Consider the following 24,387-nt stretch of genomic DNA (forward strand, 5'->3'; position numbering starts at 1 on the left):
GGACTGTTGCTTTTATTCACCAGTTTTCCCAAAATCAGAAAAGCAACTTCTTTCCACCACAACATAGCTGAACTCCAGAATTTGCACCGGAGGTTATACATACCGAAATGCTTATCGAGACTCAAAGAGCAGTATTTTTTTCCATCTTCTCTCAGGAAAAATCCTGTTATTCTTCCTTACTGACTGACGATGTATTCATAGATTAGCTCAGGATTCAGATGCTGTGGATTTAGGGGAAAAATGGGGGTGGGGATGTTCCTTCCTTCACAGGGGAATAAAGAGATAATGCAAGCACTAAGACAGCAGAAGGGCAGATAAGAGTCTTAAAGGACAAACCGTTCCAGTAGTTTTATTAGCAAAGAAGCTGTGTTTTGAAAGAAAATAAATACAAGGAAGACATTTTCATAGCCACAACGAAAATTACAGCTACTACAGTAAAATCCCTGACCATTAACAATACAACGAAAGACCTGAAGGTGAGGTCTTTCCTCAGGAAGGCTGAAGGTAGCAGGCTGTTTGGGTTTAGTGTGCAGTCCTGTAACCAGACGCAAGTGTCAGGAGGAGTCCACGGTGCTAACCAGACTTGAAAAGAAGAATAGCAACTTGGCCGAGGTAGAAGTAGATGAAGTGCTTGGTCTCATGAGTCACGTAGCTGCCAAAGTTCCTTCCCACGATGCAGTGCCAAGTGGGATTGTATTTCTTGTCAAATTCCTGCAGAAGAGAGAGCTCGGAATTTAGCATTGCTTGTACTAACATTTATTTTGGCACTGATATGTAACTTGTTAGCAAGTATCCCTCTCTGAAGAAAGCAATTAAGGAGCAGCATATGCTCTTAAGTGCAGGGATCATCTGTTGTCTTAGTACTTTCTGCTGCTTACGAAGGGGGAAAAAAAGCTTCCTAAGAAAGCAGGAATAAATTTAAAATATATATGTTCAGGGAAAATAATTTTTCTGCAAAAGTCATACTGTGATTTCAAATGGTAACTTTTAAGAACTTTGTTCTAAATCTATAGAAATTAAGCTGTTAATTTATCTTCACTCACTAATCCTTAATAAGGATGCTGAAAGGACTCTTAATGGAAAATTCTCTGCTGCATCCTTAATATCATGTCATGAGAATATTCCTTCTACCCATCATACTTGGGAGACTGCTGTGAGTTTTAGATAAACTAGTACCTACGAGGCTTGTATGAATAGCTTACAGCCAGTGCCTGTGTATTGTGGTGTCCCACAGCCCCGAGACGAAGGGACTTTTGGGGAGAGCATGCAAGTTTGTGTTCTGCTCATCTCGATCTTGCAGCTTGAACTTACAGCTCAATCTGGCTCCAAGTAGGAGCCGGAGAAAAACTGACAAACAGCAAGTGACGAACCATCTGTTCTGCGCTAGTGTGAACAGTTTGTCTTAAATGGGGTGGGAAGGGAAAAAAAAAAGTGACGAGGTCAGCAAGCCAGCGCTGCTCAATAGGCTCAATGGGGCCAGTGTTCTGTCCCGGCACGTCAGTCCCAGGGACAGGTCAGCTGCCATTCTGTTCGCTTGGGCAAGGAGATAAAGGAGGAAAGTGCTTAACCAGAAAGTTTTGCAAGAGAAGAGCGGCAGGACCGCAGAGCTCCACAGGTAGGAGGAAAAGGAGCGTAAGGCCACCCGCCTGCAGCAAAGCCCGACCTGCCGATCGAGTGTCCCTGGACTCGTTTCTGCGGAGCCCCGTGCCTAGCTGCCTGCGGCCCGCCCGGCTTCTCGTGCGGGCGGGGGCCTGACCCGGGGCTCACCTTCTTGATGTGCGCGGCGATGTCCTTCTCGATGTTGTACTTCTCCAGCGCCTGCGTGGCGCACTCCACCGAGTCCTGCTGCATCTCCTCCGACATGTCCGCGTTCTTGATCACCGCCTTTCGGTCGCTCATGGCTGCCTGCGGGGAGCGAAGCCCAGCGCCGAGTTGCGGGAGCAGCCGCCTGCCCAGCAGCGCCTCGCGAGCTGCGGCAGCCCTGCCTCGGCCCTCCCCCGGCCCGGCCCGCGCGGAGCTCTGCGGGTGTCCGCCGCGGGCCGCCGGCAGCGCCTGGGCCCGCCCCCGGGGCCGCCCCCTCCGCCGATCATTGGGCGTCGCCACCGCTCCCCCGAGCGCTCATTGGCCGCCCCGCGCGGCCCCAGCGGGGTTTTGCTCTGGCGTTTTCTTTCGGCCCGGCATGCTCCGTGCCTGCGTCCGCTGCCATGGCGACGGGGGGCGGGCGGGCCCGGCCCGGCCCGGCCCTGAGGGGCGGCAGGGGGGTCCCTGCCGCGTGCGGCAGAACTGCTGATCCAGGGCAGAAAATACCCGTTCTGTAAAATGAGTTCAGCCTCCAGCACGTCTAAATATGTCCCAGTTTCTGTAAAACTCCTTCCTGTAGCTGATGCATGTCCCCCAAGGCCATTTTGTTACTCGCCCCAGCCCAGGTCGCAGCAACACAGAAAAACTTCACAGAATTTCCCCTCACAATCTCTGCAGCAGGCCTGGTGCCTCCCTGTGAGCCGGCATCCCTGCCCCCGAGATGCCTCTTGCTGAGGGGAAAGCCTGCCCACATCACAGAAACGCATTCCATAGCTTATAAGTCACACTTGATCAGTTTTCCTATCAATATATCTCTCTTCAATTTGTCACTGTCTTTCAGACTAAGCGATCTCTGATAAAAATCTTTTACCCCTATTTACTGTGATCATGTGAGCTCTAAACTTTGTTCCTTTAATGAACTGAATCCATCAGACTTAAGTGTCATTTGAGGCACCTCTTTCAGACCTCAGAATTTCTGCAACTCTTAACTCCTGCTTTTTTTTTTTTTTTTTTCTAATGAAGCAAGATGTTTGGGGAGATCCACAGTGCTCTGTTTTGTTAGTTTCACTCTCCCTGGGGCACTTTCTGCTTATACTCTCGTCAGCAGCTACAAAATTGCTGTTGAGTGTTCCACAGCTGGTGATCTGTTAATAACAGGACTCTGAGCTTTGTCTATAGCAAACAGCACAGCCTGACTTAAAAGAGGTTTTAGAAGGTTGGTTGGTGGGACTGCCATTTCCTTGTAGAAATAAACTCCAGAAAAGTCATCCACCTCACTGAAAATGAAAATATGTTTCATGTTAATGCAGTATAGTTACCTGCTCAGTGTCACCCATAGCAAAAGTAGCATAACTGCAAGAAACCTTTTGCATTTTCAAGCTCTGAGGCAACCTCAGAAGAATATTCTCTCCCCCAAAATCTTAAAACTGGATAATGCCATTCTACAGTATCTCATAAATAACTTTCAGCTTTAGCAGCCAGGTTTTAGCATTACAATTAGAAGAGATATAATTCACAGCTTTGTTTTCTATACCACCATCATCAGTGTGTATTAGGAACAACTTTGAAAGTTATGAAATTAAGGGAACTTATCTGATTTAATGCAGCAGGTGAAAGGGTGTAAGAAACCTTGTGTGCTAACAACTTAAAGAAGCAGCTTTGGGACAGTCTTGGGGCCACCATAAACAATTTACAGAACTGTCTGTAGTCTCTGCAGCACTAGCAATGGTTCTTTAAGTACTAGACAGTTTTGTGCTGACAGAAACGAACCAGTTAACACTCTTCCCAGTGCTTACAATGAACTTTAGAAACACCCATGAATCTCTGAGGAGGTGGTTGTTTGGTAGCTGCAGGCACATTTCTGTGCATTTATTAAGAAATGGTTAGCTGAAGGAACAGATGTGATGACGACTGCAAGAAATGTCAGTGTGGGTGAGATACATGGCTTTAAAGAGAAACATAAAAGCCTAAGATACATAGCTTTAAAGAGAAACATTAGAGCTTTACTTGTTGATCAAGACTGTAAAAGTGTAATTTCCCTCGGGATAGAGCTGCAGGGGAAGGCAGAACAAATACATACAGGAGATGATAGCTGGAGTAGAAGAGGTGCCAAAGAAAATTGGGTAATGGACAATGTATACCATGAGACTCCTGTTGCAGATGGAGCTTAGATTGCAAGCACTGTTCAGTTGAGGCTTCTATTTTTTTGCTATGTTGAATAATACAGTATCACTACAGCTAATAGAGATTTTTTTCCTGGGGCTCCTAGTTACTACCAAAACATGAAATAATCATTATTATCAATACACCAACTTCAGTTGTTGTATTTCCATGCAACTAAAGAAACCTCCCCCTTGAAATTTTCTTTGTAAACCTGGCATCTACGTGCTAGGGCATCTAATATTTTATTATATCTTACAGATCTGTATAGTAATGGAAAAAAACTTAGCAGGTGTAAGTCAAGCTATCTCCATAGTCTCCAGGGGAACTAGAGACATTTACAGCAGCTCAGTATCTGCCCCGACCCCTTCCCCCTTTTTTTTTTTAACTGAATGGACTATTTTTCTTTTTGTTCTAACTACTAACCATGGAGAAAACACGAGTTGTTTTACAAATACATATTATGCAGTTAGGCAGAATTTACAGGTCATGGTTTTGTTATACACGTCTTTAACTTTAGCTACTCGCTTGCCTGGGTTTATAAATTGCAACGTGGCAGAACACTGTAAGGGTGTGAGCCAGCCCCAGAGCTGCTTGTGCTTCGAACCAGCACCACGAGGGGCGTCTTGCCCCTGCCTCGGGGTGTCACCTGGGCCCAGAGGGGGTTCACGCCATCCTGTGGGGCACAGCACCTTCCACAGTACACAGGCCATGGGACGCCAAGGTACTAACGTATGCTGCCCCGTAGGTAGCTCGTCTGGCCTTTGCAAGGGGTCCTCATTTGGTGGTTGTGGCTGTCTGAGTCAGGGCTGTAATTCCCTTATTAGTGGTGACGTTGTAACAAACCCCTTCATTAAGGAAATGCGTGTTTGCAACTTCTAATGCAGTTTAGGCTGCAGGGAACAAGCATCAGGCAGTCTGTTCTCTCACTGGAGTGTGTGGGTAGGGGAGCAGCAGCGAACCGGCAGTTTTAAGACTAGCCTCTGCTGCATTGGGAATGTGGGATCATCTTTGTCCAAATTGTTGGTTTGATTGCTGCTTTTAAATAGTTACTTGATGATACCTTAGGCTGGTAGCTCCTGCGGCCATGCAGTTCACTCTCAAATTCCTCTCCCTTTTTCTATGTAAATAATGTTGTCCCCATTCTCTCTGATAGTCAAAGGAGGAGGCCAAAAATGGGTAGAACGTGTGGGTATTTCTCAAACTGGGAATTCTCTGCTAACATGCTTGTTGTATGGTACCCATTGACGTCTCTCCTCGTGATTTATGTATGCATCATAAATGACTTTTAGGCTGAGCTTGTATATTTGTGAAGGTTTATGATTTGCAGGGTCTGAATCTTGAAAGGCCTGACACTTAAGCACAGTGTTACAGCTTTGCAGTGAATTGGATTAGTGGGATTAAATCGAAGCTTTAATTCAACACCCTTTAAAGAATTCAAGTATCAAAGCAATTGTTTTATGTGAAGCTCAAACAAATAACGAAGTAACTGCAAAAAGGCACGATAAGAGTGGAACAAGTGTTTGCTCTCACTTCCTGCCAGACAAATATGAAAAAAGTCAGCTCCAGACAGTTCAAATCTTACTAAGCACACAGCCTTTCAGGGCAGCAAATGAAAACAGAACCTACTCAATGGCTGTGATTTCTTTTATCAGCAAAAGCAGCTGTGGTCCTTTTCACTCAGCCCAGGTTTTCCATGAAATACATGACAGACGCACAATGGCCTGAGTGGGAGCTTGCCAAAGCAGTTTGTGTACGCAGCATTATGCACAAGCCACTAATGGCTGAACCCAATACCACCACTATTCAAACTCTCAAGCATTTTTCTCAGTGTTTTTCAAATTATGATACTCCTCATATGCTTGGTGTCCTTTTGAGATGTTGAGAAACAATGCACATGTATTGTGAATCGCTAATTTATATTACCTGTTTGCAGGCATGTAGAATATGCAGTTCATAGGAAAAATAGTTATGATAATGCTCATGCTCAGGACTTCGTCTGTCAGGCAGATGGCAGGACCTGAAGGAGCGCATGCATGGAGCTGGTGGTGTTTATTACACAGAAGTACAGGGAGACAGAATGGGAGTAATGGCTTTTCTCTGCAAACGGATTCAGAACATGTACTCTCATGAGGTGAGTTCTGCCCTCGGGGAAGCGTGTGCCAGCACAGTCGTGGAAGACCCTTCTTTCCCTCTGGCATGCTCTCAGGAGCCCTAAGAGCAGACTCAAACTGGTGATTAGCAGTATCCTATTACAGTAATTACAAGGGTCTTTTCTAGCACTTCGTGGCTCAGCTTGTCATGATCTCTTCTAGTGCATGGCATTACAATTGGAGTAAATAAATCTGGATTCTGAAATCTGTATTTGAAGGGAGCACCACCCAAGAAGAAAAGTTTGTTTTTCAGGCTTTTACAGTGCTTTTTATGCCTGGAAGTGAACGGTCTGGACTATTTGGTTCTGGTTTGCTGTGGTATTCTTCTTTCAGTGGGTCTCTAGTTTCCCTCAATGAGCTTTGTCTATCTCCTCTGCCTAGCAGACGTTCAGCAAGGAAGCTCTCTCTGCCAGGATGAGACAGCGGTAATGTATTTTGTTTGCTATAGCAGTCCTCCCCCTTTGCCCAGCACAGCACTTCTTCCTGTGATGGTCTCCTGCCCTCTGAGCCACTGAGGCAGTGTGGGGGGGCTTGTGTTGATCTTGCAGCTGTGCAGCTTCATAACAACCCCCTTCCCATGGCTGATCTTCCTATGACAAACATCCTGTCTGGGAGCTGACGGCCAAGGTGTCTGCTCCAGAGATTTCCTTACAGAATTTCAGGTACTGGCACATGACTGTTACTTGAGGGTAACAGGCTAAGCCCTATAGTTAAACCCATTACTCTTCAGCACCATCTTACAAAGTACTTTTCATACACAGACATAGCTAATGCTCTAAAATTAAAAATCTTTCTCCAATTTTGTAGAAATCTAGGTATCTAATTTGTGAGAATAAAAATACAAGGTGGGAACTAGAAGGTAACCCATACAGACATGGCGCACAGAGATACAAAAAAGGAAATATTCAGTGCAAGCAAAACATCTGAGTCAGTCATCTTCTCAAAGTCCTTTTTCTTCTGTAATGAAAATCTGAGTTCTGTCTGTACTTGACAGAGATGCTCAACAATGTTACGGACTCCTCTGCCATACCAGGCTTTGTTACTTCTGACTCTATCAGAGCCAGAGTTAAACTAAAGGTGATACATAGTCAGATACAATATTCCAACCTCTTTTGTTTTACTGATAAACCAGTTCAAGAAAAATTAATTGTTCTTTTTTTTTTTAATCATCAGCTTTTAATGTTCTCTCTGAAGCCTTTACGCCACTCAGTATCTTAAAGAACAGCATCAAATACACTTTGCTAAATGCAAGCATTAAGGTCATCTCTCATGCTGCCTTCCAGCTTCACAAACAGTGAGTATTTCAGTAGCAAGACAATTTACAGCAAAAGGATGTTGTAAAAAGTTTAGCAGTGCAGTTGCTCTTCTTTTGATCAAACTAAGTGCGAGGGTATTTCAGTTGTAACTGTACAAACCTTAAGTTTCCCAATAAAATCAGAAGTGACATTTGAGTTCTTTCACTAAGAGTCCTGCAGAAAAGTCTCCTGTTCTTCTAGCTTTGGTAAAGGGATGTTACCTGACAGAAAACAAAGAGTTGTGTGAGACCAGCTGTAAGTCACAGTCTGGGCAGCACAACTTAACGTGAAAGCGCCTCTCCAGTTTATTCTGAGTACATACAGACAGCTTAAATTTCCCGAGCGAGTACAGAATGTAAGAAAGTTGTCTAACTAACTTCCTGTAAATAACAACTCAATGTGTGCAGCAGCTTTAAAGTAAGACTGGCCTCTCTACTGCTTTTAGACCACTAGACCGCAGTCTGTTTCTGGTTTGGTGGTGGTGTTCATGTGTTTTAAACAGGTGACTACAGTTACTTATTTTAGCATTTCATTATTACTAGCTAATATTTCTGAAAGTAAAGTCAGCTATGGCAATTTACGTTTGTCAAATTAATTCAAGCAAGATTAAGAGTTTTTTTTATAAACAAGTCAATACCTGGTGGGGCTACGAAATATTCCTCTACTTTCTCTCTGGCATTATTCAGCAGCTCCTTTGTGCAGTTGCCTTCTGTAACATCATCTTCTCTGAGGTACAGACACCTGAGGAACACAGATTACTGGCTTGTCTGTAAGCTGTTCTATGAGTTTGAAGCATGCATCTCTAGAGCTGGTTTTCGGTCTTGGGTAAGCAGGAAGGCAAGCGTTAGGTTGTTCTGAAGCAACACAGAATGCCACTGAATGATGTTTGGGGCGCAGTGTGTGCGGATCATTCATGACGGGTAAGATATAGTCAGGAATGGGGGTCCATCATTGCTATGCTTACGCATTAAGGCGCCAACGCCAACTTTCTTCCACGCAAAAGCGCAATAAAACTTTCCTGTGAGAGGGGCGAAACGCGTACGTGGGGTGACTCCCGGAAAGCAAGTCATACAAACCAACAAAGGGTGGACGTGTTGCCAGCTAAAAGCAGGCTCTGCGCCTCGTTACCTGTCCTCTAGCACCGAATCCATCGGCTCCACGCCATCAGTGTTAACCTCGCGGAGCCGGTCAGCGAACCGGATGGCTCCCCGCAGCCTCTCCACGCCCTCCCTGTCGCGGAAATCCACCAGCGCCAGGTGCTCCAGGTGCCGCAGGAGCTCCCCGCTCACCGCGCCCTGCGAGGGCCCAGCCAGCGCCCGCCCGCCCCCCGCGGCGAGGCGGCGGGGCACCGACCCCCCTTGGCCCCCCGGGCCGGCCGCGGAGCCGCCGCCGCGCACCCGCTCCCGGCGCTGCCCCGCCGCCGGCGGTAGCGGGGGGCCCGGCGGCGGGGAGCGGAGCGCGGCGGGGAGGCACCGGCACGGCCGCATCGCGCCCCGCGGGGCTCCGCGCGTCAGCTCCGTGCGACGGAAGCGCCGGGGGAGGCCCGGCGGAGGGAGGAGGCCCGGCGGAGAAGGAGGAGGAGGAGGAAGGGGGGAGGCCGCCGCCGCCATGAACAGCGTGGGCGAGGCGTGCACCGAGCTGAAGCGCGAGTACGACCAGTGCTTCAACCGCTGGTTCGCCGAGAAGTTCCTCAAGGGCGAGAGCGGCGGGGACCCCTGCGGGCAGCTCTTCAAGCGCTACCAGCTCTGCGTGCAGGTGCGGGCACGGCACGGCAGCCCCCTTCCCTTCCCTTCCCTTCCCTTCCCTTCCCTTCCCTTCCCTTCCCTTCCCTTCCCTTCCCTTCCCCCCCTCCCCCCCAGGGGCCCGGCGGCCCCGCTCCCTGCTGCCGCCGGCCTGTGGCAGCAGCTCCCTGCGCGTACCGGGGCATTCCTGATGGTAGGGGGGCAACCCAGCCAGTCTTGGGGCTGCTTCTTGTAGATCGTGTTTTGTACCAAACGTTACGTCATTTAGCACTGTAAAGTGCTGTGTAAAGCACTAAAAACACTTCAAATTTAACTTTTTTTTGTTCGTTTTTCTTCTTCCCAGAAAGCAATCAAGGAGAAGGACATACCCATAGAAGGCTTGGAGTTCATGGGCGCAAGCAAAGCGAAAACCGAAAACTCCTCTTGACTTCAGCTGTATGGATGGAGTCACTTACGCAAGCCTTTGGACTGAACCCTGACCAGGCAGAAGACAGCACGCCACCTGCATAAGACCTGTGTTTTTAGGAAGCAAGGAACGCTCTCACTTATAAAAGCAAACTGCCACAGAAAAAGACTGGATCACGTGGTAACCTCTGCCTCCTTTTGAATGAATTTCGGTGGTGGTTCAGCATCTAACAGTGTGAACAGACGGTTTAACTAACTTCCCATTGAGTGTACCCTGTGATGGGAGAACGCGTATTGGGATGTTGAACTTACTAGTAGTTGGTTTATGACTCGTTTCTCTTGCTTATTTATATAACACTTGACAGTGTCTAAAAAGAATATGAAGAAGGTTAATTTCCTTTGTCTCGTCTCTGTGGTGCTGGATTTTGGTGGAAGAAGTTTGATTTATACGATCCTGAATGCTTAGGGGCTAAAGCATTGTTTTGTGTCAGCAACAGAGATGGTAGAAAAGCACTTTTGCTGGACCTGCAATAACTTACTTAGCTAAAATAAATATAACCCGGTTATACTTTGTTCAAGCGGGCACCTGTCTAGTAGAATCTGATTATGACCTCCAAGGGGGACGGAGGTGGCCTGCAACAGAAGCTGAAGAGAACACACTTAACCTAGAGGCTGCTTTCTTTGGCCTTTTCTGAGGTACTGAAACAATCCTGAACCTGAATTCTCTCCCCTTTGGGGTTATATATCCCTGCAGTGAAACTGGGCGGACCTGGCATCTTTCTGCACCCTACCACAAAGCACCAGGTTGGCCACAGTCCCTGTTAGGTTTTTGCTCGATGCAGTTAAAACATGTCTTGAAAGAGAGCAACATTGATTGAAGCTTGACAAATGTTAAAAGCCCCAGCTGCCTGTCCTGCCTGTTGGGGAACCTCACCTGCTCGTGAAACTGCCCCTTGACCATGTAACTAGGTGTGTATGTTACACCTAGCAGAGAGCTGGCTTGTAAACTACAGAAACTCTGAGCAAGTTACTCGTTATGTAGCAGGAGTGACTTCTGACTGGTTGAAATGCTTGGCTGACATGCCAGATACCCCATCCGAATGAGGTGTGTGTGTTACTCCTCTGTGTAACCTGGCAGTGAGCAGTGGGCACTTGTTTGTTTTTCCAAAAACAGTAATCTGACATCCTCTTCCTTTGAATGGCAGTGGAGGAGTTAAGGAAGCTTCTCAGCGGAAGGTTGCTGATGGTGGGTACTTCTTGTGTAGTTGTGAAGGAGTTACTAGGAATTACCCTTTTCCTCTACAAATCTGTTTCATACTTTGTCCATCCTGAGATATTTCAGCAGCAGAGCTTTACTCCTGCAGATCTTGCAGCTAGAGGAGGGGTGTTAGAAAGGGAAGCGAGGGATCAGGACCCACTGCACCTCACCCAGTGGCCCGCTGAGCACTGGGGCAGGAATCAGCCAAACTGTCCCCTCTACACCAACACAGCTAAAAGAGTACAAAATATTCTGGACCAGGGACAAAAGAGAAGTGAACTTCCTAATGGTCCTAGAATAACAGTGAGGAGAAAAAAGTGAGTATCATGCTCTTAAGCACTATTAGAAGGGTCATTCAGAGGCTTTTTTTAATTAAAAAGTTGGAGTTCTCAAACCATAGCTGGCTTGTCTGCACCACAGCTTCTGAGTAATTACTGCAAACACAGAGCAGCCTGGTACTTGTGCAGATCAGAAACTACAGCACACTGGGGCTACGCACACATTGTGCCCCCTGTCTTCAGGGGTGGCCTAACCACGAGCAGTCACACAGCCCGGGTTAACCACGCTCGTTCACGGGTGCGTCAGACAGCTGGCAAAGCAATCCATACAGGGCTGAACGGGGCACCTACCAAACAAGCTGTTACCGCTTACTGCTGGGTCACTCAGGTGTAAATAAAATCACTTTTGGTTGGTAAGTTAAGGGACACGTCTCCAGGAGCAGCACAAATAGCTTTTTAAGGTCTGACAAGTAGGTGGTGGTGTTTTTTTAAGGAATAATACATACAACCACTTTGCTTTTCTATAATCTTTACGTAGGAATAAATGTGGTGGTATTTTGCCAGCTAACTCTTAAAATAACTGTGCCCATTAGTGCCTTGTTCTTTACATTTTAACGTATAAAAGCTTGTCTGAAGTCATCTCACTACAGTGTTCTGCTGAGCTCAGTAGATGAAATCTGCACTGAAGCACGGGGCAGGGCGTCCTGCAGCGCCCGCTGCTGGATTTCACCCACCTGGCTCACGTGACAGCAGCAGGGTGCTGGGTGAGCTGCTGTGTTCTTCCTTTGGGGAAAAACAGTACTAGCAGCACAGACATAGCTTCTCTTTTTCATACTGTGCAAAAGAATGTAGAAGCTGCAGAGGGAACTGGAAAACAGTTGACTTGGAGAAGAAAAACTTCAAAATTAACATCGTATTGGAACAGACTTGGGGCCTTAGAATTGTTATCTGTGGGAGATAATTAAGATCTCCTAGGTTCCCCTTGAAAACTAACGAGCAAAGCTAAGAAGCTTCTGAGTGACGATGGTATATATCACATAGACATGCAATGGAGCAAAAATCGCTTTGGTATGTACCATCTGTATGAGAACGTTGTACAACGAGCCTGCAGCTTTATGAAAAGCAGGGGTGTGAACAACAGCTGTGCTGATGTACCAGAGAACCTGAGAGCTAAAGATCAATGTTGTGAAGGCACGCAGAGCTTAAGTTAAACATCTCTGCTGGAATTCCAACTCAGGAAGGGCTGGGTAAGGGAGCTGCCTCGTGCCTCCTAAATATCCCAACAGTTGACTATGCAGGATGTGCCTCAGTACCTACTGAATTTTTATCAACTGATGAACAGCTATTAGGCTAATATTGAACGTGGGATGACAGTGATCATTTAAACCAAACGTAATACTACATTTTATGTTTGATGATTCCATTTCATGTTCTTCATGATGAACGCATGACTTGTCAGTGTTACCAGACACAGGAGCAGGCATCAACATTGGGCTGGCCCAACCCTTTGCTCCTGCACTGTCCTGTGGGGAAGCTTCAACACCAAAATATGGAACTTGTAAGGAGTCACAGGATAACAAAAGAGTCAGATCCTGAATTCAAGTTTGGAATTATTTATTTAAAGGACCTCTACACAAGTACGGGTGGAGCATGCACCACCGTTCAACTTGACTGTAGAAGGAATGTGGTTTTTCTTAAGTGATGGTTCCCACAGAGCAGCCTGGTCCGAACACAGGGAGAGCCAGAGTCCTGGCTGTGGTCAGCATCTCAGTTTTCATCTTCATAACCGGTTGGGAGAGCATTAACGTGAGGGTTGTGGAATAGAGTTTTGTTCCCATCGCCCCAGGGGAAGGGCTGTCGGAAGAAGAAAGACAATAAAGCCCTGACAGGTAACTGAAGGAGCTAATGCAGCACAGCAACTGTGGGCTCAACAGCACACATGGACTCACGCAAGTTGGCACTGCTCCCAGGCTGGAGAAAGCAAGAGCTAGCAAATAATCTCCATTAGCTGGAAGCCTTTAGATAGCAAGGTCACGGCTGTCACTTAAGCACATAAATCCATTGTACCATACCACAAGGACCCCCTGCTTTGAGAATTGGGGATCACCTCTGTTAGCTTGCAGGTCTGCATCAGTAAGCAGAGCAGCTCCCTCCATGACTTAACATTTTTCGGCAGGATTACTTGGGGAGGCAGCTCTGTATTAGCCTGAGGTAAGCAGAGCAGCTCCATGATGTAACGTTTATCAGCGAGGCGTTAGTGGGATTGTTTGGGGCTGGGGGGAGGCCTGTGTGTACAGCGGGTCCCTCACCTGAGCTGCGAGGAGCGTGCTGTGTCAGACAGCCGCGAGCTCAGCCCGTGGCTATGCACACAGCGCCTCAGGAGCTGAGGAACCAAGAGCTGTGCTCGGGTGGCACCGCGGTCACGGCGCGGAGGAGGAGGAGGAGCGGGGCGGTGAAACAGGGGCGCCCGTACCTTGGTCCTGATGCGGAGGTGCGTGTAGGGGACGAACTCGGGCCGCTCGCCCTCGTGCTGCGCCTTCAGGTAGCAGTTCAGCATGCACACGGCCACGCCGGGCAGGGCCACGACGAAGGTCAGCGTCCTCCACAGCCGGGCTGCGGGCACCGCACGGCTCAGGCCCGGGGGCACCGCGCCCCCCGCCCGAGGGCAGCTCCCCCCCCGCCCCCGTCACCGCCCCGCCACCGCCCCGTTACCTCCCCCGGCCTCGTGGGCCGCCGCCGCCGCCAGGCCGCGTCCCGGCACGGAGCTCAGGGCGGCGCGCAGCAGCCGCGAGCCCTTCCCCAGCGCCGCCATCTTCCTCCGCCGCCGCCGGAACCGGAAGCGGGCGCCGGGCCTGGAGCTGCGCTTCCGCCCCCCGCCTGACCTTGAGCTGCGGCGGGCTGCGGGCTGGCTGCTGCGCATGCGTGGCCCGGGGATGAGGGGAGGGGGGGTCACGTGAGCGCGCTCGTGCAGCTTCGCTGAGGGAAGGGGAGGCGGCGCCATCTTGGCGCTGGGGGGGTGGTTGAGGGTCGGGGGGCAGCGCCAAGGCGGGGGTAATGGGGAGCGCCTAACAAAATAGGGAGGTTTGGAGGCTGTAGCTGAGGGAATAAGGAGACCTGAAAGAAAATAGACTGGTAGCCTCGTGCTAGCAGAAGCAAGGGAGATAAGGGATGTGAAGGGTAAAAAGCAAGGAGAAAAACATCTGCGGGAAGGCTCTAGCCTGACCTGCTGAAACCAGGATGGAGTCCTGTATCCTTAAAGCAAATTATAATGTTGTTCTGCAGCAGGAACTAACTCAAACAAAAATACTTGTTTATGGCAAAAACAACTGTAAGCAAGCAACAGACATTAATGCTTCCAAAGCTGTTTGCGTGGTCATTTGAGAGCAAAGGAGAGAAAAAAAAAAATCAGTAAAACGAGTAGTAAACTGCTGCCTATGGTGAGGAAATAGGCACAAAGTGGGACTCCAGAAAAGATTTTGAGCTGTGCTGCTGCAATAGCCTCAAAAGACAGCATGAGGTGAGAGCAGCCAAGGTGTGCTTCTCCCTGTTTCCCCCTGACACCTTTACTCCTCTGACAGCCCTGAAAGTGCTCTTCAGGGGAGAGAATGGTCTGAGAGCTTATTTAGCACTGGCAACTAGCTCTTAGCGCAGCTGCCCCGGGTTACAAGCAGTTTCTTGTGAGTGCTGCTTCCACTCGTGGAACTCCAGGGGGCTCGTGGAGAGCACTGCAAATGGGGCTCAGGTCTGTTCTCAGCCTGAGCGTGCTGGCGGCTTCATTATGGGCTCATTTAAAATGGGATTTTCTCAGGCTTTATCGTCCCAATAGCTGCAATTAATCTCTATATTAGGTATGTCAGGAGACTAATGGGGCTGATTCACTCGTCTTTAAAAGTAGCATAAGTTGGGAGTGACTGCTTAAATACACAAAAGAGTCCATGTGAAAATTTTCTTCTAGCTGACAGAAGCCAGACAAGTATTTGAAGAAAACAAGCTATTCTAAGAATAGAATTGTGAGGAATGTTTTGATACTATTTTATAAAATATTCTTAACTGTACAATGTGCAATGGTTATCATCACTGTGATGATTCTGTTCATCACAACAGCATAGATTTATACAGCGCTTTGGGGAAAACGCTGGTGAATGAACCCAACCCTGCCGCTGCCTCAGTAGCTACCTTTGATTACTGACCTATGGTGTGAAAACCACCCTTTGTACTCACTGGTGCCTTACAGAACAGACTGAGTTTTTTCCAAAACAGATCTCTATCACTCGATTTAGAAACTAGCTGGTTGCCCTTAAAAATGTGATCCTAAATCAAATACTGGGAGCCTTCTGAGTGCAGAAATGCTACACAATTTAGTTAAAATAAAGAGATAAAGTGGTGGGAGCCAGTCACTTTCAGGAAGATTTTTTTTTTTCCAGTGTGGTGGTGGGATAGGTGGAGATCAGGCCAGGACTTCTGTAACCTGACTCGGATATCCGCTAAGCACCTCCTGTTGGATATGCAGCATCTGTCTGATTTGAACACTTTGCATTGTATTGCTGTGCACTTCAGCAAAAATCTGAATGGTTGCAGCGAGCTGGTGTTCAGCAGAGGTGGAGTTGACTGGCCAAGCTGAAAGAAAAAAAAAAAAGTTTGTAACACAAGAAAGTTTAGGCTTGTTCTAAGCATGGAAATGCTTATGGAGGCAGGGAGCGTTGGCTTTCAGATAACAGTCCTAAAAGCGAGTTCCGCGATAGGTTTCACTTTATTTCACAATCAAAGCCCATTCTCAAAAGTCTTTTGCCTTTTTTTTTTTTTCTCCTAGCTGCAAAGCTGGATAGCAGGGGGAAGAGAACATGGATAATGCATGAACCGGTGATGAGCTGAGATTTATAAAAGCCTTCCATACTGTCAGCTGGGGCTGGAGCCTCCTGGAGCAATGCCGGACTGGCCCGCCTGGTGGCAAACTGCTTTCACAGGAGGCACCTCTCTGCTTACCAGGTTTGGGAACAACAACTGTGCTCACTGGGAGTGCAGGCTGTAATCTCATCTCTCTGTGTATGGAGGTTTTCAGGGGCCCGCTCATCCCTCCGGAATAGCAATGTGCCCTCCATCAGGTACTGACCTGGGCACCTTCGTAACTAGTGCAGAGTTGGTGCTGCAGAGATCGTACCCGTGTCTCAAACTTCACAGAGTTTCTGGGGGGTTCTTCATCTTCCCCCTGTAGTCCTGGAACTGCGGAAATCAATATTCTGCCATCTGTAAATCCTTTGTTCCCCTTTTCACCAGGGCTTTATCAGCTTTGTAAGTGAAGGAGGGAGGGGGGGGGAAGAGGGCGTTGAGAGAGCCATTGTCCCTTCTCTCGGGAATGATCTGGAAGTGCTATGCAAATCTTCATTTGAAGACCCTGGGAACTGGGGGAGGGCTTTAGCTGCGAGCTCAGTAGGAGGGGAGCTCTGCATCCCTGCTCACACACTTCTGCCTAGTGCAAGTAGCAGGGAAGAGTTTTTTTGAACTGCCAGAAGAGACGTTTTGCGCTTTGTGTGCTTCTGTGAGGTTTTGCACTCCTGTCTCCTGCTTTGTGCTTTTTTTTTTCTGCCTGCTTCTGCTGAATTTTTGCATAAGAATTGGGTAGGGGAGAGATCCAAGGGCTGCAAGTGGTAATTACGAGATCAGCGTGGCGCAGGGTGCACAGACACAGGCTCCCTTCTCGCACACTGATCTGGGTCTCCTGCCAGGCAGCGGGTGCAGCTCCAGTGGTGCTAGCCTAGGTGCCGTGTGAGCACAGCCCAGCTGCTGGCCTTAGCACAGAATGCAGACACGTTTTCAGTAAGCAAATGATTCGGCTGTTAAGGAGTAAGGGGGTAAAATAGTTTGCACTTCTCAAATTATCACGTTGTAGCCACGTCTTAAAAAGCCCCCTCTTACTGGGGCAAAGACTGGGAGTCCAGTACCTGCTTTATGAAACCCTGCAGTCTGCTCCGGCTTGGCTCGGAGATGTGTGTCACCTGTTTTGTATTAGGAGGGGTCACACTAACCGCCAGTTTCCTGGAAACTGTGTAGGGTCCTTCTTAGGCCTCATGGAAAGGGAAATATCCTGGCTACGTGGACACGTGGGTGAACCAGACAGCGGGGAGAGAGAGTATGGATTCAAATCTAGGCATTTTGGGGTTTATACTGTTTATTCATGTAAAGGCAGTCAGAGTATTTTTTTGATTTCGTGACCATTTTCCTGGCAGCAGTCCCGTTGTTTATTTTTCAGTCTTTCGGGAGGGGGGTTGTGTACCAACAAACTGTAAAAAAAAAAAAAAACAACACTTTTTTGCTTTCTAGTAATGACAGCTCTGGAGAATATCACGCTATTCTCTGTATCCCGGGCTGCTGAGAAGACGCAGCTTTTTAAAAATCTCACGTTTAGTTAAGGAAACATAGGAGCACGTGCCATAAGGCTCGAGTCTGTTACTTTCCACGTTGTATCCAAAGCAATGTAGAAATACCATTTCTGCAAGTACTCTGCTGCTCTATAGAGGGAAAGTGCATCACAGGCATGCCCTCAAGCACAACTGGGTCTAAATCTGCTCTCGTTTTTTTCATGTGTAACTCTAGAGTGACTCGGCTGGCTCAGATGAAAGTCCTCCGGAACTGTGCTAGCTGGAAACCAGCCTGTATGTCCCCCCACTCCCCTAAGTGCTCCCCTAGGGCTACCTGTGCACACTCACACGTCCGTGCAGATGCTCGTCCAAGTGCACTCGTCTGCATGTGGGCTGGGGTGCGAGTGCACGTTTCTCTCGCCCACTCTTCACATATGCACGCAGACACAAACACTCTCAAGTGCACGCATCCAGTCCCCTTCTCTTACATACATTTACGCACATATACAGACCTTCCTGAAAGCTCCTGTTCTCAGCAAGGTTTTATGTATAGGTCCCGCCTGGTTGTGAATGTGAAAGGGAGAAAGCCCCTCGGAGGGTGCCTTTCATGTGTAAATCAGCCTCGGCTGAGAGCATTGGGGTCACTGAGAGGAGGATTTCTCTCTTAATTACTCAGAGAGAAAGCAGGCAGGGGACTTTCTCAAACTAATAGGGTTGTTCTCCGCTGGGGAAAGCAGCCTGAGACACCCAATTTCTCTTGCATCAGACTTCGGGCTCTGATTCACAGGCCTCTCCTGCCAGTAGCAGAGCCACTGTGTATATGGCAATAGGAACAAGCAGATCAGCTTCCAGAACAGTTTACTTGCTGAAGATGGCTCTGTTCATTCTGATAATTGGGTGTTCTTCGGAGGCCGGTGGAAGAGCTGAGCTAGTTTCCTTCATGACGGTATCACTGTCCTTAGTCTGTGCTGTGTACATCTGGGACTCCATCCGAGTACCTCAGCATTCTTCCAGGCATACCCAAAAGCTTCCTGCTCTCTGCAAAGTAGAAAAATGTTGTTGTATAGAGATTCATGTGGTGAACAGGGCTCTGAACTTGGACTCAGAAACAGCTCTGAGTTCCCCGTTCAGCCCCAGAATGCCTTTGTGGCCTTTGACAAGCCCATGTGCTCACGTACCCTGTTCCAGCTGTGAGTGGCATCATCTTCTCTCCAGAATGGGAGAACAGAAGTCAACGTGGATTGTGATGCTCTTTGTTTTAAAGCTGAGAGTGGAAACATAAATGTGGGTGATGAGCAGTCTGAAGAGATGGGTCTTTGTCTTGGAATGCAATACAAGCATGCGGATTCCCCTGCTGAAGTACCGCTGTCACCATTCAGCCTTCAACACAACACAACATCGAGCCTGGAAATCTGCTGCAGAGGCAAGAATACCCCAGTCACGAGCCACTCGGTTCTCTGCAGGAGCCACAGGGCCTGCCTGTAGAACCACGCACAGCTGTGTAGAACCGCACAAGATGCAGCTGCAGAGAAGAGATTCGCTGTGTTGTCCAGTGCACAGGTGCCCACAAGCAGGTGTATGTTTTTTTAACTTCATTTTACTCAGTTAAAATTACACCCTCTCATCTGTCTCTCCTTTCCACGGGGCTGTTTATTTTCTGGATAGGAAATAAATGCTTTGAGGGCTCTTGGTTCCCAGCCTATGCACGAACGGCCCCCCTGGAGCCCTGCTGCAGGATTCCTGAAGCTGCCTTAGTTCAGCTTGCCCAGGAAGGCCGAGGTTTTATTCCGGGAGCACCTGTTTGAGGAAGCTCGCAGCAGCGGTGGGGGCCATCAGCAGATGAGGTCAGCAGTCTGGAGTGTCTGCAGAGGTCAGAGAGAAATGAATGGGTCATTTCTTTTGCAAATGAAGAGCTGCAGCCTGGAGCAGCCTTAGCAGAGCCCAGCATGTGGGTCCAGGCTGTCCCTTTTATGAGCTGATGGAAATGGGGCCCAAAAGGACTTCCCTGATGGAGTTCTGTCATAGCCTTTGTTAGCTTTGCCTCCCGCAGCATGCACTAGGCATAGAATATGGATTGGGGGTTATCCTGGCTACCAGCACAGTCAAGAGGATGCAGGCTTTATGGCTGCAGAGAAAACCTAAGGCTGCAGGGTATCCTTATTGCCGTTCCACCAGGAAAATCTTGTTTTAAGACGTAGAACACATATTGCTCTCCGCTTTAGTGCTCCTTCTTATCCAACCTGCAGTAAAATGACTAAGACCAAGAGCTGCCTGAAAATAATGCACATCAGTGAGTAATAGGGACTGAAAAGCCTGGATTCTGTTCTTCTTTCTGATGGTCAGTTTTCACTTTGCCAAGCCCTATGAATGCCTCATGCATCACTATTCCTGTAAAGCACTGAAGAACAGTAGTATGTTCTTTTTTTTCTAAGGCATTTTGAGAATTCAGGGTGCAGAGTGCTTTATATATGCAAAGTGTTGCTATTAAGTGGCACAGTCTGTCAAATAACTGCTTTTGTCTGCTTTCTTATGCAACAGTGCTATTTTCTCCAAATTGTTGATTTAGAGTTAACTTTATGAAGTGTAAACAATGTCAGTTCTGTCTTGCCGTTTGCTCCTTTTGCTGCTTTGCAGACCACCGTGGGACTTGTTTTGCTGTGACATTGTGATGGGAGGTGGAGACACCTCGAGGAGAAGGTCGAAACAGACGACAGCAATTACAGCAGTGCCACCTTGGACTTGAGGAAATCCTGCCTCAGTTATGGTGCATGTACAATCTGCCAGCTTTTCTACATACAGGTACATAAAACAAGGCAGGACACGGCAGTAACTGTTTCCCTCGCAGGGGCTCCAGGCACAGCTCTCTGTGACTGCAGGGTTGGGCAGGGTGGGGGTTTTAGGGGAAGGTGGCTAAAGTTGCAGTAGCTGTTCTCTGGGGTTTTCCTCACTGCTGTAAGGCTACAGCCAGGGCCATGGCAAGCAGCGAAGAGTTAGAAGAGTCATGGGACTTGCACTACAGAGAAAAATGAACTTAAGTTTAGATTTTATTTTTCAACCTCTGCTATGTGTGAAGGATTGTTTTTTATGGCTTTTATCTCCGTTTTCCTGTAGAAACCTCAGGAGGACCGTCCACCCTTCAAATCTCTTTTGATGTGTTTTTAACTTCATGATATGGAGCACAGCCACGCTCAGTAGGTTGCAGAAAGAGGACATAAAACCGTAATAAGTCTTCGGAGGGGTAAGCGTGCTCTTTATTTCCTAGAAACATCAGCCAGGTTTACACTGCTTCGTAAGAAGAGCTGAAAGAGAAGATGAATGTTTCTGAGGGCTCGGGGACGGTTTTGTGTTTGGGGTAAGGCTGAGGTTAGCCATGGAGCCCGTGTCCAGGCAGTAATTTGACAGCAGACATGGGCACACAGTAATGCAGCCTCTGAAAATCACAGAAACCTGCTGAGTTATTGTGAGCTGGAGGAGCTCTTCTGTTTGTGGGCACATGGGTCTGCCTGCCTCGCATTGTGAGGGCCTAACTGAGACATAAAGGAGGCTGGCAAATTGCAGAACTCTGGAGGAAGGGGGGAGAGGGGGCAGAAGAAGGAAAGTTCAGAGTTTGTAGCTCAGGGCTAGTTGTGAATTCCTGTCAGGTAGCTGGCCTTGGAATGAAAACGTTTGTTAAGTAAGGTACTGGTTTAATGTGGGATAAATATCTGCGAAGGTTTTGGCATCCTATTTGCAGTGTGATTACGGTAAATGTTTGTAGTGAAAGCAGTTTGACTCGGTACTAAGGCCTGTGTTTGTTTCTGTACCTGAACTGTACAGGGCGGGCTGTACGTGTGCCATCACAGAGAGTAACACAGGTGACGCTGTGGGGTACGGGCATATGATGTCCCCACAGATTATAACTGACCCTGAAGAAGGCACATCGCTTTCCTTCGGCTAACACCCCGCCATGCTGTGAGCACCGCTGGGCCTCGCATCAGCAGCACTCTGCTGTGCCTGGCTGAGGGTCTCAGTTCCCTGTTCCACAGCCCACCCCTGTCCCACCCCGGGCAGCAGGTTACGGGTATTGGCCTTCCTGGAGGCTGCGTTATCTCCTCTCCTCGCTCCGGGGCCTCAGTAACGTGATGTAGTTGCTTGGCTGTAGGCAGCAGTGGCTGTAGTCAGGAGGCACATCCGCACCGTGCCCACGGCTGAACCGGTGCGGTGCATTCCACAGCGCGCAGCCGGCAGCTCCTCTTGTCCGTGCAGATCCCCTTTTTGTTCTGTCAGGGCGCTGCCAGTGAGCGGAACAGGCTCCGTGTGGCGGGTTTTAGGCGACTCCACACACACGCACACCCTTCCCCCCAGTATCCTACCGCAGCTCTAGCTGCTGCACAGGACTGCGGTGTTTTGGGATTGGTGTTTCAGATTCTTTTAAACTTTCAAAAGCCTGTTCATCAGCCTTAAACCATTCCCATGCTGCAACGTTGTGAACTAATTGCCAAAAACTCACAAGCCGCTGTTAGATGCGTGCAGAAACTAGCTGCATAGTTGGCCGTTCCTGTAAATCATTGTACTCTTCATAAATTTCATTCCGGGCTTTTCCTTAAAAGCACTCTCCCAAACTGGACACAAGACAATGGACACCAGCAGGCGCAGCTCCCAGTGACTGGGATATTGTCACATATCCAAAAGCCTGGTGGGAGGAGCAGACATTAGGTCTGAATTCAGCCTAGCAGGGAGATTTGGCGGGGAGAGGAGGAAAAGAAGGTCAGAGGCAGCTCCAAGGAAACGGCTTTGGTTTAAAATGTTTCATTAGAGTTTTCACACTGGAAATATAAAGTACAGAAATACAATTGCTTGGCAGAGGAATCACATTTATTAACAGTCCTGTATACATTCAGTACTCTGTACAGACGGAGACAAAATGTATCCCTGGCCAGCTTAGCAGAATTACAGGTCCCTGTTGTATATGTGACTTTTTTCCAAAATAGCTCTTATATTCTATAGATGCTTTTTAGCAATATTGATAAAAAATGTTCTTTTTCCAGTAGACCATTGCTCTCTGCTTTAGCCACACAGTTTTTGCAGGGCCGACTATCTTTATCTAAGCAGTGTATCAGTGTCAGTCCAGCTGGGAACACTACTGGGATACTCACCTCACATTGTTTCCCTTCCCCTCTGTGTCTGCCTTTGAATTTTCCCGTTGTAACTCAATAAGATAATCACGGTCAACCTTTTCCAAAGGGTTATTCTTCCCCCTGTTGACTTGACAAGCTCATTTTTTGAAGATAGTTCTCACCTGCCACTTGAGCTTTGTAGCCTGAGGATGTTTTGCCTCCTCATGCCGGCAGGGTTGGGATTTTGGACCGGCGCACGTACCTGTGAGATCTGGCTGATGCAGGGTTATGGCAAATGTCACCAGTGAGGAGGCAGGAAAAGGGATGCCAGCGTGTCTCATCTGCTTTCTCCTTTTGGGGCATAGTTTGGCCAAAAAAATGAACATTCAAAGTGTCACAGAGGAGTATTTGGTGTGGGTGGGTTTTTCATGGGAAGCCAGGATTAGTTTACATTTGTTTGTTTTTTTCAGTTAGGGGTGAAAAACTTGGAGGGACTTTGTCATTACACCCCAGTGGCAATTTTAAAATTATTCTGGCTTTGAAAGAAGTGTTTCCCAGCAGAGTACCAAAACAAAACCACACAGACAATGCCCTACAAATGTCAGTCCTGACCAGACCCTGACACATCTGAAGTGTAGATTGTCAGCCTCTCACACTGCCAACGCTTATGGCATGTTTGTACCCAGGTTCTTTTGTCAGCACTTCAAACAATTTTTGTGTTCCTCGCTGACTGTGCTGGGCAGCGTGCAGTCACGGCTCGGCGTGTGCCAGCTCACTCTGCAACCTCTTCCCCCTGTCCTACAGGTCTGGCTGCCCCTGTTGGAGGTCTGCCCTGATGCGGTGGGCTGTAGCCTGCGACCCGAGTGCCGTGAGAAGCCTGCTGGGGCCTCCCCGCTTCCCCTGGGAGCTGCAGCACAGAGCTGTCCTTGTCTGGGGTAGGCTGTAGGTGTGTTTGTGTGTGGCCCTTGCTGCCCCTGACTTGACTTTCTGGCTTGGCCTCGGACCTCCAGGGGTGTTTGACGGGCACTGGGCTCCCGGCTAAGCTTGGTTACCGTGACCAGGCCTGTTCCGTTCTTCTGCTCAGGCACTGTGGCGCTGCGCCTGTGCTCACTGAGGTCCCTGTCCCTGCCTGCCCTGCTGTCACAGGCAGCCAGGCTCATCTTCGCTCCTCGTGCTGCCCAAGCTCTCTGCAGCTGCCACGCTGCCCTGCTCCCCACGCTGACATCAGGCACAGCATCTCTGGAAAGTCAGGGCAAGTGGGCAGCAGTACAAGAGGCGCGGTGGGATCACGCCCGTTTATTGCTACGACAAATAAGAGAGGCGTTGCATTAGTTTGGCCTCCCTTGATTTCCAGCTTCTTAAAGACAAACCGAAAATCAGGTCTATTGCCAAGGGCTTGGACTACTAAGAAAACAGCCGGCAGGAGGAGCCCTCTAGACATTTCGCTTGATCATGTTTCAGTCATGGCTGCATGTTTTAAGGGCATCACTTTAGAGCTACTTTCATGCAGAAGACCCAGACAACTTCGTGGTATTGTGACTGAGCAGCTTCAGCGATTTGTTTTTCTCCAGAACTTCTCAGGTTCCTTCTTCCATCGTGATGTCCTCTTCTACTGTTTCTGAAACTTAGTGCTGTGAAAAAGTTAGGGATTCAATTTGGTCCCTGGAAGGGGACAAATGTTTTGTATTCCAAGAAAAGTAATGTAAGATTTTATGGACAGCATCCTAACCAGAAAGAATTCCAAAGCAATCCTTGTCTTTGAGTAGGAAGATCTCCACCTGGACTCCTTACAACCTATAAGGGGACCTCTAAGCAAAGGAGCTCTGAAATGTATCAGTACCACT

At 48.4% G+C, this 24,387-nt stretch overlaps 3 protein-coding genes and 1 long non-coding RNA gene across 7 annotated transcripts in view; 2 read left to right on the forward strand and 2 right to left on the reverse strand.

The window, feature by feature from the left end:
- Positions 1-333: 333 nt before the first annotated feature.
- LOC106031351 (dynein light chain 1, cytoplasmic) lies at positions 334-2,045 on the reverse strand. Its single transcript, XM_013173713.3, has 2 exons — positions 1,768-2,045; positions 334-711 (listed from the first exon to the last, which is right to left on the reverse strand). The coding sequence occupies exons 1-2, from the start codon at positions 1,897-1,899 to the stop codon at positions 574-576; spliced, it is 270 nt and encodes an 89-aa protein (XP_013029167.1). The 5' UTR covers positions 1,900-2,045; the 3' UTR covers positions 334-573.
- A 6,472-nt stretch (positions 2,046-8,517) lies between these two features.
- On the forward strand, positions 8,518-10,128 carry TRIAP1 (TP53 regulated inhibitor of apoptosis 1). The gene is made up of 2 exons (XM_048064051.2): positions 8,518-9,163; positions 9,494-10,128. Exons 1-2 carry the CDS (start codon positions 8,609-8,611, stop codon positions 9,575-9,577), a joined length of 639 nt encoding a protein of 212 aa, XP_047920008.2. The 5' UTR covers positions 8,518-8,608; the 3' UTR covers positions 9,578-10,128.
- Positions 10,129-12,688: 2,560 nt separating this feature from the next.
- COX6A1 (cytochrome c oxidase subunit 6A1) lies at positions 12,689-13,985 on the reverse strand. The gene is made up of 3 exons (XM_066978646.1): positions 13,804-13,985; positions 13,565-13,704; positions 12,689-12,945 (listed from the first exon to the last, which is right to left on the reverse strand). Exons 1-3 carry the CDS (start codon positions 13,901-13,903, stop codon positions 12,859-12,861), a joined length of 327 nt encoding a protein of 108 aa, XP_066834747.1. The 5' UTR covers positions 13,904-13,985; the 3' UTR covers positions 12,689-12,858.
- A 97-nt stretch (positions 13,986-14,082) lies between these two features.
- The window catches only part of LOC106031354 (uncharacterized), a 42,084-nt gene continuing 31,779 nt past the window's right edge, over positions 14,083-24,387 (forward strand). The window contains exons 1-6 of one of the 4 annotated variants that reach the window (XR_010825427.1): positions 14,083-14,608; positions 15,902-16,077; positions 17,683-19,023; positions 20,082-20,246; positions 20,559-20,685; positions 23,348-23,478. This is a non-coding gene — a long non-coding RNA (uncharacterized lncRNA). Of the gene's footprint in view, positions 14,609-15,901; positions 19,024-20,081; positions 20,247-20,558; positions 20,686-23,347; positions 23,479-24,387 lie in introns of all 4 variants that reach the window. The other 3 variants (XR_010825429.1, XR_010825426.1, XR_010825428.1) reach the window with 3 other exon arrangements.

The sequence above is a fragment of the Anser cygnoides genome, chromosome 17, assembly GCF_040182565.1.
Source record: "Anser cygnoides isolate HZ-2024a breed goose chromosome 17, Taihu_goose_T2T_genome, whole genome shotgun sequence".
Lineage (NCBI taxonomy): Eukaryota > Metazoa > Chordata > Aves > Anseriformes > Anatidae > Anser > Anser cygnoides.